The 15,212-nt window shown below is 33.1% G+C and overlaps 1 protein-coding gene across 1 annotated transcript; it reads left to right on the top strand.

The window, feature by feature from the left end:
* Positions 1 to 4,030: 4,030 nt before the first annotated feature.
* Positions 4,031 to 7,956, top strand: LOC123671968. The gene is made up of 3 exons (XM_045605890.1): positions 4,031 to 4,410; positions 5,774 to 5,926; positions 6,683 to 7,956. Exons 1-3 carry the CDS (start codon positions 4,162 to 4,164, stop codon positions 7,229 to 7,231), a joined length of 951 nt encoding a protein of 316 aa, XP_045461846.1. The 5' UTR covers positions 4,031 to 4,161; the 3' UTR covers positions 7,232 to 7,956.
* The last annotated feature ends 7,256 nt before the right edge of the window (positions 7,957 to 15,212 follow it).

Genomic DNA, 15,212 nt, shown 5'->3' with positions numbered 1-15,212 from the left:
TTGCTCCTGCGAACATTTGTCGAAGGTGTTCGTAACGTTTTTTTTTCCTGATCGCTGATAATGTTTATAGGGGTCGTTTTTGTGATACGGTCAATCTATATATGAATTTTTTGTTTGAGAGGTTTATTGAACTGGTACTTAAGCGGTATTCATTCTATGGCTTGGTTGATCAATGCGCGATTTCACCTGCTCGCTACTGTTTTCGTTTGAGGCAAAACATTTCAAACAACCCTTGAAACTTCGAATAAGAATGAAAAACACTGCGATTTCTCCAAAAGTATGGGAGAAATTATATTTAAAATATCTACATAGAAAATATACAGAACAATTTCCCGTGATAGCATATTTAAGACGTTTTTAGAAAACTAATCATAATTTCGTGCTGAATATTTATACACTGTGTCCGTAAAGTATGGAACAAATTCATTTTTAGCAAAACAGACCATTTTAAGAAATAATCTTGAAACACTTCGATTTTTTATTTTAATTTACCGCATTTCAAAATGATAAACTAATATACAGGGTGAATTACTTTCGAGTCATTTTTTTCATATGGAACACCCACATGTTGTCACAGAATTCTGATTATTCTAGCTGAGCTGATTCCAAAAATTTATAACATGTTGTTTCCAATTGGTACAGGGTGGACAAAAATACAATAGTATTGTGTGTGCTCATAAAGTAACGCGTAACATTCTTTATTAGTTAAATTAACAATATGCCATTCCTTGGGATTCATGGGATTCTTATGAAAAAAAGTTTTTTTCGAAAAATCCTTTTTCACTTTCGATTCTGCAAATTTGTAGTATTATAAGACTGTTTTCGCTTCGTTCCCAGAAGTTACAGGGTGTTTATCAGAAGATCATGAACTTGGACAAAACAAATACATCAAAACTCAAAATTTTCAAGTTAGAACCTATATTTTTTATCATTTCAGCCAATTCTATGTTTTAAAATAGAGGGGTTACTTAGGCAAACCATATACCTAAAATGAATACCTTGAGAGTAATCGAGAAAGAACTTTTATTGAGGAAAAACCGCAATTTCTAACTGTTGTGGAGTAGTCTGGAATACAAAGAAATAAACTGAAAATCGATGTTTGGATAACAAAATTTGACATTTCATAAATTGTAATTAATTGTTCGTTGGTTTTGTTCAGAAATCCATAAACCAAAATAATTTTCAATTACAAATAATTGATTACAATTCATGAAATGTCAAATTTAGTTATACAAACATCGAATTTTAGTTTCTTCAGTATGGCATATTGCTGAAATTATCATCATCATCATAAAAAAGCTGATGATCTGATGATGCAATAGTGTACTGGGTTTGCCATTTGGAATGAGGCAGTAGTGGTCTTTTTCCGGTATAACCGGAATTTGTAGGGAACTGAAAATATTTTTGGGAGAAGGATCATTGTCCTAAACCCTTCATGCAAATTTTCAGCAAAAAATTATGATTAGTTTTCCATGAACGTCTAATAGGCGATCGCGGTAAATCACCCAGTATAGGTTATTAATTTTGGCAATCGAGAATCGAAAATTTTCAGAAACTGCGAACATCTCCAGGGCGCTAATGACGAATGAATGAACGAGTAATCAACAGCTCTTGACTTCAGGTCAACCCTTTACTCATTTTTTTCTGGATTTGAAATTATTATTCTATACCAGTTGAATTTTTTGAGTTGAATAAGCCAAAACTCCCGAAAAGGAAACATCTTACTGAAAAATGATTCGAGTAAAAGTTTGATGGTTTGGAGGGATGAGGGTGGTAAATCCACGTATGCTAAAGCCTCTTACATTTTCTTTACCTTTGTGGGGGGATAGAGGTCAACTTTGGAATTTCAAACGGGAATGTTTTTTTCTTGCAGGTTAATAATCTATGGCAACATAATAAGTTTTGTACGAACAATTTTTTAAGATTTAACGAACAATTTTTCACAGATGGCTCTGCAATCGAATTTAAATTTTTCGTCTGAACGATCGTAAAAAAATTAATTAATTGATTAATTAAATGAATTACCGTCAAGAGATAGAGAAGAGAATTACATGATTACACTTATAAAATATAAACAAAATGAATTAAATCGCTGAGTAAATAAGAATAAATGAAAATGGGATGCTCTTCGATGAATCTGCGGACAAAAAACTGTGTTGAAAATTATAGGCTGTCCTATTTTAAAAAAGTTAACTTCCCTCTATTTCTCAAACAGTATTTAATTTCTATGATTTGATATGAGTATCATATAAACCATAAAATTACTGAAAAAAAATGTTTGGGTAATTTTGGAATACCTATCTAGTATCTTCAACAGAAACACAGATCAATACGTATTTATTTTTGCTGTAAAGTAAATATACTCACAAGTCACAGTTAACGTTTTTTGAGATGTTTACGTCATTTTGTTTCGAATTTAATGTTTAGCTTCGAGAGAATTCACTGTTTGATCATGCATACATACTTTTAATTATTATTTTACTCAGCGTGTTAGAATGAAGAAAAGTGTGAGGAAAGCTATAAATTCAAAATCACAGCTGATAACATCAAATATCACGAAAGAAATCGAAAAAAAATTTGGATAAACTTGAATTCATTCGTTTGCTTCTTTTTTGAAAAAGTATGCCATTCAATTCATTAAACTGAATTATATATTTTTCATGGCAATAACAATGGACCTTTAAAACGTGTTAAAATATAGATATCGAAGTCTTAAGGAAAAAAAACCAATTATCTAAATACTCTCGCGGAAATATTGAAATTACATTGAAAGTTTCGTATTGTATGAGGTGTATGAAGTATGAAGTGAACACCACCACAAAATTTGAACAAAATCGGACTGCTGATTTCCAAGTTATGAATATCAGAAATTAAGGCAAATTTTCATCACCCTGTATGTCCGAAACACAAACTACTTTTTCGAAAGACCTGGATGACCTGCATTCACCACTAGGCTATGTCCAACCCAGTCATGCTACACCTTTGTATATGATAGCACATACTTGTTATTTTTTCAGTAATAACAACAAAAACATTAATATTTTTTGAACCGATGTTTTAATTGTTTCTTCGTTTTTTGAATTGAATAGTAGGTATTTTGGTTGCAATTCATACTTCACAAAATGTTAATGTTTTTATTAATAATATCAAAAAATTAGATGCCTCCACCCATGTCTGTAAAAACTTCATATATGAGAAGTAGATGAATCTTTTGTTTTTCATAGCGAAAAACTTGCTTGAAATTTTTTTTCATTTTTTGAATTGCATAGTAGGTATTTTGGTTGCAATTCATACTTCACAAAAGGTTAATGTTTTTGTTGTTATTAATAAAAAAAAAGTAACAAGTATGTGCTATCGTTGTATTCCAAATAGAATGACAAGCAATTTCCACTGACAATACAAAGGGGGTGTCATTTGAAAATAAAAATTAAGGGGTAGCTACCACAAGGCTGTCAGATATACGGACCTTTTTTATACATCATTGGGATGGTATTTTGATGTTATACAGAGCAATTGTTTTATTTTTTCATTATCTTGTCAAATAGCTAGATATTGCCTGCATACGATAACTTGGGACACCTGGTATATTTCTAGAGCATTTAAATGATTAAGTCATTACTTTTATTTACAATATGTACAATTTCAAAACTGAAAATACTACTTAATGTATAGATGAATATATAGTAGGTACAAAAGATCAAAATTTCCCATCCTTATAAATATAAAAATGGAACTGAAGGACCTAAGGTCGATGGCTCTTGGCTTTGAGTCAATAAAGACATTTTCTCTCTCTATAAAAATGGTTTGTTTTTTGACAATACAAAAAAACTATTTAAATATTTAGTGTATCGATACTTTCGAAGCGATACGATTTCAGAGTATCGATACGTCACGGAGTATCGCTCAACATTACTCCAAGCTCTATGGCTTTTATAGACGATTGAACCTAGTACGGCCATAGTATAATCTTTATACTATGGTACGGCCCAGCGAGCGGATATTGTCCGTCCCGTATCAAACCTGTTCGTCTGTAGAGCACTCTGGCGGCATGAAAATAAATCATGTCGTGTCAGCTCGATTCGAACTCGGTTCGCTCTTTCTGCAAGGTCAGACCGGACCAGACCGAACAAATCGTATTAGTAGCGTTCGAAGATAAAGGGAATGAAGTTTCGCATCATGGCAATAGTAGTGACCGAACGAGAAGTTCTTATTGAAGTTTTGCAACGTTATAAAAGTCTGCCATGCTTGTGGGATACGACACATGAGTCGTATTCCAACAGAGAAGCTCGAAATCAAGCACTAGAAATACTAAAGGATTATTATTCTAAATACAATAAAAATATTTCTGTGAACGACCTGAAAAAGAAACTTGAGAATATGCGAGCCGTGTATAGACGTGAGAAGAATAAGGTCAGTTGATATATTGATTTTTTTTGTAAATTATAATATATTGAAAAGTCCACCAAACTTAATTCATTTTAATCATTTAAAGCATATCAACAATTTCACGTCCTTCGCAATGTATATAATAAACAAGGATAATGGGAGGTAGGACAGCCAGTGAAACACAACTTTTTAACTGAGCGACGTTTCGTTTGTATATTCAGACTTCTTCACAGCTAGAATACAATAATAGACCATTACAGAAGCTTTGAAAAACTGTAGGTGGTGACTCACCCTTAGTTAATTGTTGTCGGCTAACGATGTGATACACAAAACATTGAACACACAGTGTATAAACAAAATTTTTGTCAAGTATTTACAGTTAAAATAATAAATTAGAACAGACACCACATTTTAAAATATAAAATGGAAATTTACATGTCAAATAGCAATTTCAACTTATGAGCAGATGTATGATGAAACAAAAACAAAAATAATACAGGTTGAATGCGAAACAAGGTACACATGTTCATGGTATTCTTTCTCTCGGCTGGCCTCTATTCATTCTGTACAAATTCAAAATATAGGAGTAAACAGAACTCAAATTTTGGGTTCTGTCATTTACAGTGGTCTCTTTGTCGGTGTCGCCCCTTATTTGCCATCTGTAATTTTTGCATTCGTAATCGGTATGCACTTACTCGTTGTTTTCGGTTTTTTGTTTCATTCTCGTCAAAAAATTTCAATACTGTAGTTATCAAAGTACTGAACTGAGTAATTCGCATCGAAAAATTGTCTTTGTGAAGGATTGATTTGCCATGCATAACCTGAATGTTTATACAACTATCCTTATTTTCGAAGAAATGTGATTTATGGTTGACATCACTTCAACGACTCCAAACACACGAAACAATGACTCATAATGGATGCATTATACAATATTGTAACGGGCTTTTCTGCTTTTATGCCCGCCACTCACGAAGCGTTTTTTCGAGCGTTTGGTAGCAAGCGTCGAAGTGATTCCAGTCAGACAGCTCGGGACATGGCCGTACGACTGTAAATCAGAGTATGAACTTGACTGCCCGACTGGAATCCCTTCGACGCTTGCCACCAAACGCTCGCTGCTGCATATATTCGAAAGAGGTTAGGATTAGAGTGCATTCAGGTCAAACTAGTTTGATTTTACTCACAAACTTGACTTGACTTGACAAACAGGTTGTAACCGTTGTCCAGTTTGATTTGACTCGAATCATTTGTCAGAAACATTGAATTGAGTTTGACTTAATTTCAAGTCCAACTCAAGTCAATCTCAAACTTTCAAGTCAAACTTGTGCAACTCTACTTACTGATATTTTTGACTTGCTATTAATATATTTTTACATTATTACTTCAGATGGATGGAAGTAAATCTGGAGGTGACGGTAGCAAGAAATATCAAACATCCTTGTGGTACTATCAATATTTCTCATTCTTACATGAAAAGAAGGATTCATCGACTAAAGAATCCGACAATTTCACAGACTCTAAACAGGAAAACGAGACGAATGTAAGTATCCAAAGATTTGAAACATTTGCTTCAAAGTCAACACCATGAAACCTCTCATCTATTTCTTTAGTTTCATGACTTCAGACCATTGGATTGTACTTCATTATAACCATCATCATTCAGTTTTGAAACGTCCATTGCCGAACATAGGCCCCACCAAGGCATTTTCATTTTTCTCTGTCCTGAGTGGTAGCTATCCAATTGGTGTTAATTATTTTCAGGTCGTCGGACCTTCTGATTGGAGGTCAGCCTGGGCTTCGTTTATCCGATCTTAGTCGCCATTCCAAAATTTTCCTTGGACACCTGCCGTCGTTTAATCTCAAAGTCCAGAACATCATCCACTCATTGTCTTACAAATATCGGCATTATCTCTTTCTATTCTCAGCATCGAGCGTTCCATAATGTCTCTGCACCCTAGGTGAGGTCAGGCAGAAACGACTCGACAAAAGCTTTTTTTTTTTTCAGAATGATTGTTTACTTACTAAGGAAGAAATGAAGTTCATTGCTTTTAAGTTCACGAAATTGTACTCCAGAATCAATGGCAACAAGACACTATCTGTATGGCCTGCATACACAAAATAAATTCGTAATTTGCTTTGAATATTCCAAGGAAAATTGTACTGAAAGTTCAATGCCCACTTATTATTGTGGTACAAAGGATTCACTAGTTGGAATAGATTACCTAAGAGCAAATATCTAATATTTGCTTCCCAATGATCTTGCCTTTTATAACTATTTACATATCTTCTGTTGCAGGAACCTGAAAGGAAAAAGACAAAATATTCAAATGAGTCACAATCAAATGAACTGCCCAAAGATCAAGAGGATGTAGTTGAAGGCACACATAATTCAATCAACTATTCTGGTGGAGAGAACTCTGCAAATACTTTTGGACGCTATGTTAGCTCCCAAATCACAGAAATCACGAATAAATTACAGCGTTGTTTAGCAGAGAAATTAATTGGTGATATATTATTTCATGCCAAATTAGAACAATTGAATTTCGATACTAGGATTAATTTGAATTCATATACAGGACCATTCCAAACACGATCTCCATATTCATCACTCCCATACGCAACTCCACATACCAATAATTCATACACACAATCTTCTTTTCACCAATCTCCTAATTCTTTCCCAGATTTGCAATCACCTTACCATCATGTCAAATCTTCACAATCTGTCTCACTCTCACCTTCACCTATTCACCAAGTGAAATCTCAGTCCATCTCACTTTCTCCATCGCCTCAAAATGAAGTTCAATCTCCTTCACCAACGCCTTCGTCTCATTACCTTGACTAATCACTTGAAAACTGAAGAAACAATCTTATCAACGAAATTTTTCAATTAGTTTTTGTTGTCCACATCAGAAACTGTAGTTTCTGTGAATTTTTTAGTCGAAAAGGGTGCCAAACGCGTATTAAACAATTCCATGGATTAAAGTGTGGCTACTTTACCTTTCAAGTAAAGTACCAAGTCCACAAAAAACTCGAATTATTTCATAAGACTAATTACGTCATGTTCTATTTCACTTACCCTTTTACCAAAGCCAAATGTATATACCTAACCATCTTGTTAGAGATTTCCAGAACTCTTCCTCATCTTAGAATTGGTTCCTTGCTTCATTGGCTGCGTTCAGCAGATACAACAGTTGTAAAACAGTTTGAAGTATTTTCGCTGAAGGAATATGATCAGTAAGCGCATGGTCATCATGTTTAGTGAGCGGACACTATTTTCTTGAGCTACTTTGAATTACGCTCATTAAGCACAAGAAAATTGTCTGAACAGGTGTTTTAGTTCAGAAAATTTCTCCCTGAACTCTTTAGGATCGTGAGCGCTCAGGGATCAGATTTGCAACTGCTCTTTTCGCTGAACGCAGCCAATATACTTATCAATTATTATTACTATTATATTATATTATTATATTCTATTATATTGATTATAGTATATTATACTATATTATTTATTATTATATTATTATTATATCAATTTATTTTTAGATTTGAATAAAAGTCGATCATAAGTTAGCTTTTCATTAAAATTTCTTGTCCCAAAACTATATAACGTGATTTTCATACTTGTTCTAGGGAATAAGCAGCAACAATTTTATTCGAATGTTTGTTATTTCCTAATTGTGAGCAGAAAATGATCTCGAATATTTAGATTGGACTCAGGGCCCGCCCTAGAGGCTGAGGTGGCAAATATTGGAAGGCGGCATTTTCTACTTTTTCCGAGACCTCAGGATTCCTAGGAGAATGTATTAATTTTTTTAAATTTCAACCGATTATACATCTGATTTTTTATACCAAAAAAACTAGTGTTGAGCGTCGGTTCATTCGAATTTAAAATAATGGTTCATCCGCATCATCCGATTGTTTTACTCAATCATCTCAAAGAAAAAGTTCAAGCGTTTTATATAGTCGAAACTCAGCAGAAGAACTGGAAACCGCAGGGCCTGCTCTAGGGGGGCGGAAAATATTGGAGAGCGGAATTTTCTACTTTATCCGAAAATACTGGATTCCTAGAAGAATGTATTAAACATTTTTTTCCAATTTCAACGACTTTAACAGCTGATTTTTTATATCAAATCCATTTCATCAGAATCGAGAATGGAAAAGATTTTTCCGAAAAACCTTCTTCTGCAGAAATATTGAAAAAAGGTGAGAATAAATAGCAATTCTTGAAATGTAAAATTAAATTATCGAAACATCAATTTTCAGTCTCTTTCTGTGTTTTACGAAAGTTATGGAAGACTTCACACAGTTAGAAATTGCATTTTTCCTTCTTCGATAACTTTTGAAGTATTCATTTTAGGTGTATTGTTTGTTTAAGTAACTCCCCTCTTTTCTCACGTAGAATAAAAAATATAGGTTTCAATTTGAAAATCTTGAGTTTTGATGAATTTTAGTTGACCAAGTTCATCTGCTCACTGGATATTTTTGGTCCAAACCGCAACAGTCTTATAATAGTAAGTCGGAATCGAAAATGAAAAAGATTTTTTCGGAAAACCATTTATTCTGCAGAAATATTCGAAAAAATGTGATTCCTGGTCGCCACCATTTTTTTAAGAACCCATGAACCGTTGAGTTTTTATCCAAGGTCAAGGTATGGTATTTTTCTTGAATTGTCATCAAAAAAGCTAATGAAGCAATAATATACTAGATGTTCCATTTGAAATAGGGGAGTTGTAGACTGTTTCCGGTATAACCGAAAGTTGTAAAGATCTGAAAATATTTTAGGGGGAAAGATCATTGTTTCAAACCTAAACATGCAAATTTTCAGCACAAAATTATGATTAATTTTTTATAAACGAGTAATAGGCTATCGCGGTGAATCACCTTGTATATTAAAAAAATTGCAGTCTACCAAAGCATCACGTGTGTGTTTTCAAACCTAAATCATAATTTTTATACCAATTATTAGAAAGTCCTTGTTTTATTGAACTCTGTCAGTAATTGCTGAAAGGAGTAAAATCAAGCGTTAAATTTTTTTTTTTTTTAAATTACTTGGAAACATCGGACGTAGACGTACATATTGCATATATAAATCTGAGTGATCTAAAAGCTTATCGTTGGACAATATAATTGAAAAGGCTCGAAAATCTTTCACTCTGATTTTTCAGTAAGAGATTAAGATGTTTTAATGAACGATTGCAAAATCACCCAACAGAATAATTGAAATGGAAGATCTCGAATTTGCTATAAAGTCCTTGTTTTATTGAACTCTGTCAGTAATTGCTGAAAGGAGTAAAATCAAGCGTTAATTTATTTTTTTTTTAAATTACTTGGAAACATCGGACGTAGACGTACATATTGCATATATAAATCTGTGTGATCTAAAAGCTTATCGTTGGACAATATAATTGAAAGGGCTCGAAAATCTTTCACTCTGATTTTTCAGTAAGAGCTTAAATTGTTATCTCTATTTCAGTATCGTAATGAGTTCATTACAGTTCTAAAAACAGTGCTGTAATGAACTCATTACAGCATCGTTTTCAGTTATATTTTTCGTTTTGTGGTTGTCTATGCTGACTTCCAATCCTATCAAATTTCAACAAACGTCAATAATTGTCAATATAATATAATTTGGGGATATAGTGAAATGATGTGCTACATTATTCGCAAATTCTCTTGATTCTGGTAGTGTTAAATCGATTTCGTCCGACATAATTCACGAATTTAATACCTAATTGTAAATTATGTCTAAAGTCGAAACATACGATTCATATTCAAATTCCGTAATCTGTCAATTTTTGTAACAGTAACACCAACTGCCAAAATACAATACAAAAGTCACTAGGATATTAATCTGAATTTCTCATTGAATTTCGACAATATTTCACAAAACTTGAATGAAATAGAGAAAATATCGTCTAATACTCTTTGCAGAAGGCAATTTCAACACTCAAGCGTTCCAAAAGCGTTCCAAAACTCGCTCCTTCGTCGCTCGTTTTCGAATTTCGCATTCGTGTTGGAATAGGAGCCCATTCTGCAACTTGTTTTAGAATATACTATTAATGAACGATTGCAAAATCACCCAACAGAATAATTGAAATGGAAAATCTTGAATTCATAAAGAAATCGTTAAAAAGTGATGCGTGTATTTCGAAAGTCCTTGTTTTATTGAACTCTGTCAGTAATTGCTGAAAGGAGTTAAATCAAGCGTTAATTTTTTTTTTTTTATTACTTGGAAACATCGGACATAGACGTACATATTGCATATATAAATCTGTGTGATCTAAAAGCTTATCGTTGGACAATATAATTGAAAGGGCTCGAAAATCTTTCACTCTGATTTTTCAGTAAGAGATTAAGATGTTTTAATGAACGATTGCAAAATCACCCAATAGAATAATTGAAATGGAAGATCTCGAATTTGCTATAAAGTCCTTGTTTTATTGAACTCTGTCAGTAATTGCTGAAAGGAGTAAAATCAGGCGTTAATTTTTTTTTTTAAATTACTTGGAAACATCGGACATAGACGTACATATTGCATCTATAAATCAGTGTGATCTAAAAGCTGATCGTTGGGCAATATAATTGAAAGGGCTCAAAAATCATTCACTCTGATTTTTCAATAAGGGATTAAAATGTTTCAACGAACGATCGCAAAATCACCCAACAGAATAATTGAAGCTCTCGAATTCATAAAGAAATCGTTAAAAAGTGATGCGTGTATTTCGAATCATTGAAGCGTCAATTACGAACAAGGTAAGCAACATATGACGGGCAGTTTTTTCAAACGACAACAGAAACCAATAAATAAATTGGATATCATGATAATAAATCGTAACATTCGGTAACCATACGCTCGTAGTTCGTACATCGTTGTAACCACTCTGATGGCTTCGTCTATTTCCAATCATTTGCAACCACAAAAACTTTCTGATGCTGAATAGACTACTTTGAAAATTCATGTTATATTATTGACATTGAATATTCTGAAACACTGGTCAGTCTTCGTTTTAGAGGTTCTAAATCAGATTGATAGTTATGTATCCAACTAGAATTTAAGACGTTCATTCTGATGAATAAAAGATATAATGCAAAAGGTAAGTTTGGCAGCGTTTTTCGAAATATAATTGATAAATGACTCATCATCATGTACTCGATAATTCTGGAACAGAATGTGATAATTTTCAGGGTAAGTTCTGGATCAAAACATCTCGGTTAATTTAATGGGCAAAATCTGTAATATGTTGTTATACTTATATGGAATTATATTTTCTCAATAATTTAAAAAGACCCATCCAATCGAATAGAATTTTAGGAAGGAAAAGTTATAAAATGTCAAAAAGAAGGTTCTTGCAAAGTTTCTCGAGGATATATAAAAAATAATTTTTTGGAAAATTCCTTAGACACACCGAACTTTTGTTTGAACATAAAGTTCATCGATGAAATGATTATTGAGTTAAGTGAAGATTGCGCTATATAGCTACGAAAAGGAGAACATATTTATACTTTTCGCACGATAGAACGAATTTCGTTAGTTACCGTGTTTGTTGATAGATTATTTGTAGTGGTTGCTGAGATGAACAGAACAGTAAGTCACTTACCACTTCACCGAACGGTAAGTGAGAATGACTAAATATTCATTAATATAATAAAATAATTCACAAACAATTCTAATTTAATTCATTCAATATTGAAAGTGAAAGTGCGATTATTATTACAATTGCTTACGGAATTACCGCTGGCCTGAGAAGTAGCTGAATTCACAGAAACTTCTGCTGATCAACATTTGTTGTTTCAACTTGCTACGTTCCGTAGTAAGCAAATTTTTTTCAGCAAAGTTGACTTCTATTTTATCCCTACACAGCATTGAAATTGGAGCCACGAATGATCATTTTAATTTTTTGGATAATCATTTTGTTTGTCTATCTTGAAAAATACGTTCTGAGTATAAAATAAATTGCTTGTATTAAAGAAAAGAAAATACACATCAAGAGGCAAAGTTTAGCACAGCTTCTTTTTCTCAACCACTTTGAAAAAAAAACGAAAATTTGTAATATCAAAAAAAAAAGTGCAATTCGATGAACTAAACATAAAATTATATTCTGTTGAAAACATCAGGAAAAAAAATCTTCATATCACATATGCAAACTTATTGAACGTTAAGGACTACCAATCTCAGACAATAATCAATAACTACTGTCTGCGATCAGTAAAATGCCCTTACTGTTTCCGATACTCAATGTACTAAATTATATTTTTGATCTGATAACACTCTGCATCCAGCATACATGCATTTCAGAGAATCAACCTGATTGTTATCGGGAGGGCCGAAAAAATGCCAAGATTCAAAAAAGAAACCTAAAAGATAGAAACATCAAGGAAATATAAGAAACATCTTGTATTCTATAGGATTTAATAAGTTCATAAAACATGGTATTAAATTTTAACATGTGCGTTCTCTTCATAGTAAAATTAATCTGAAATAAAATATATAAGAAATATGGAAAGAATGTAAAAAGAGGAGCTTATGATACGGTCTTCCAAGATAGTATAATTTGAAATTTCCATATTCTTTGCGTAGTCTGTTCACAAATCTGTTTCACAGATTGACCAAATCAGTATATGTTAATTAGATGTAATTTCCCTGAAGGACTCATAAACAGAGTTCATGGTATAATAAAATGCTTTATCTGAATGAGAAACAGTTGTGGCCCGGCTGTTGAGAGAGACTGTCAATTGTTAGCAATCTGTCCGAATATCATCCATATGGCACACTTGCGCTACAACTGGAACCATTCGTAATCAACTTGCAAGCTCAGGCTAGCGACGAGGACCTCGACAAAGGTCATCCACTGATTGCGGTCTTTATGATGTCTCGGACCTTACTAAGTCAGAAAAAGGAAGTCGGGAATGTACCAGCATTACTTGTTTCCTCGTTTTGGTCTGGCTGGACATGTTTGTCGAGTGGATTTGGTAATTGTTCTTCAATTCGCCCACATTAACAGCATTGTACTTGAAGTAGGTATATCTCAATGAGATGAAATGGGATGTGGGTTTGGAATAGATGTTTTGAACTGCTATGAATCCACACATTGTATCTGTTCATTTTAAAATACGAAAATGTTCTTTCATGTTTTTTTTTCAATATTGGACTATAGAAATCGTTTGCATCTTAATTTTTTTCGATATTCTGCTTGAATTTTCTATGGTTCTGAAGCTGCTATTAATAACACAAAATTTCGCAGAAATCTTGAAATAACACGTACTGAGTATTCAACATATGCTTCAACATAAAAATTAAAAGAAAAGTATTGAAATCACTAGCTTTTGAGCACTCGTTAATTCAATTATGTCCTCACCGATGCTGATCATTTTGCCCTCGATTTTTATTTCTTTTGGTCAGGTTGCAAGATATTCATCTCTTCCTTCTGCTAGCACTTGTTCTTCCTCAATCCACTTTGCTATTGGTAAATTCGAAGGTTTGCAGAATTATTTCCATCAGATCTGATTAGTTTTTTTTATTTATAAGTATCGTTTTCTTTCTTCTTGAATGATGGCGTTTTTGTTACAATTATTTCTTCTGAGTAATCAAATCTGCTTGATCTTTGTCTCATCAGATGTTTGGTCTACGGTGTTTAGTTTTGACACCAATTTATATGTAATACTACTCTCATAGATTTTTTCCATAGGCTTCTGCATCAAAGAGTTTCTCATCGAGTATTTCGCTATATTGTTGTTTTATAATTTCGTGAGTGAGACTGTCCACGTTGGACTCCTTGTCCTCTATCTTATCCGTTGCTTTCCGATGTAGGTCCATAAGGAAACATTATTTTAGCTGTGACAATGTTATTATGACATTATTTTCGTCGAGTAATTTTGTTTTAGTATTATGTAATCAATGACAGATTTCAATAGTTTCTCGTGTATCCTACTCATGTAAATGGGTAAATGGGTGGATTCCTCACAATATTCAGATATTAAATGTCCAGCTAAATATATGCCCGGTAACGCTTCGTTTCCAAGTTTTTTCGATTAACTCTCGAAATACTGACCTAAATTGGTCGCAAATTGGTTTTGTAAGGTTTTTTGAGGTGCCGAATTCGAACCTGATGTTATTATTGCTCTCATTCTTAGAGGGCGCAATCTACACCTCTTTCTCTTTTATAGAGCTTCACAACTTTTTTGAGCTTACTTAGAGCACATTTTTCAGTAAAATGATATATTCCTCTATCATAAATACGTCAAAAAGCTACTCTTGTCAAAACTCGCTTTAAGCAACCGTTTCCTAAATATTTGGACTTGAAAATTTCAAGTCTGATAATAATCGATGAGTGTTGAAGTTATTATTATTTCGCATTTTTCACAAGGATGCTTAGGAAATAAATTTGTTTGAGTAAGTACCTTCATTTTTTGGTTAGGTGCGCCACCTATCCTATTACAGTTTCTTCGTTTGAGGTAATTATTTTTGGGTACGTCCATGTATGGCTTTTACACCTTGTATCTTGTAGACGAAACGTATCCGGAGATATTTATTTTGACAATTCAAATTAGAAGTTTGTGAGAAATCATCTCCTGAAGTTGGTCAAAGTACTTTTGAATCACCTTGAATGTATGAATATTTCTCATAAAATCCTTTAGTTGATTTGGCATATTTGACTTCTTTCCCCGTTGTCATTCACATTCAGATTCCAATATGGACCCAATACACTATCATTGACTTTCCGGCCAGCTCTACTGTTAAAATTACCCAATGTTAGTTGTACATCTCTAATTGTTTTCCCTACCTTTACACTTTTGAATACATCCTTTATGAATAGGTCATCGGGTGC

The sequence above is a fragment of the Harmonia axyridis genome, chromosome 2 (assembly GCF_914767665.1).
Source record: "Harmonia axyridis chromosome 2, icHarAxyr1.1, whole genome shotgun sequence".
NCBI classification, from domain to species: Eukaryota; Metazoa; Arthropoda; class Insecta; order Coleoptera; family Coccinellidae; genus Harmonia; species Harmonia axyridis.
The sequence above is the reverse complement of the archived record's forward strand: the minus strand, read 5'-3'. Positions and strand labels throughout refer to the sequence as shown.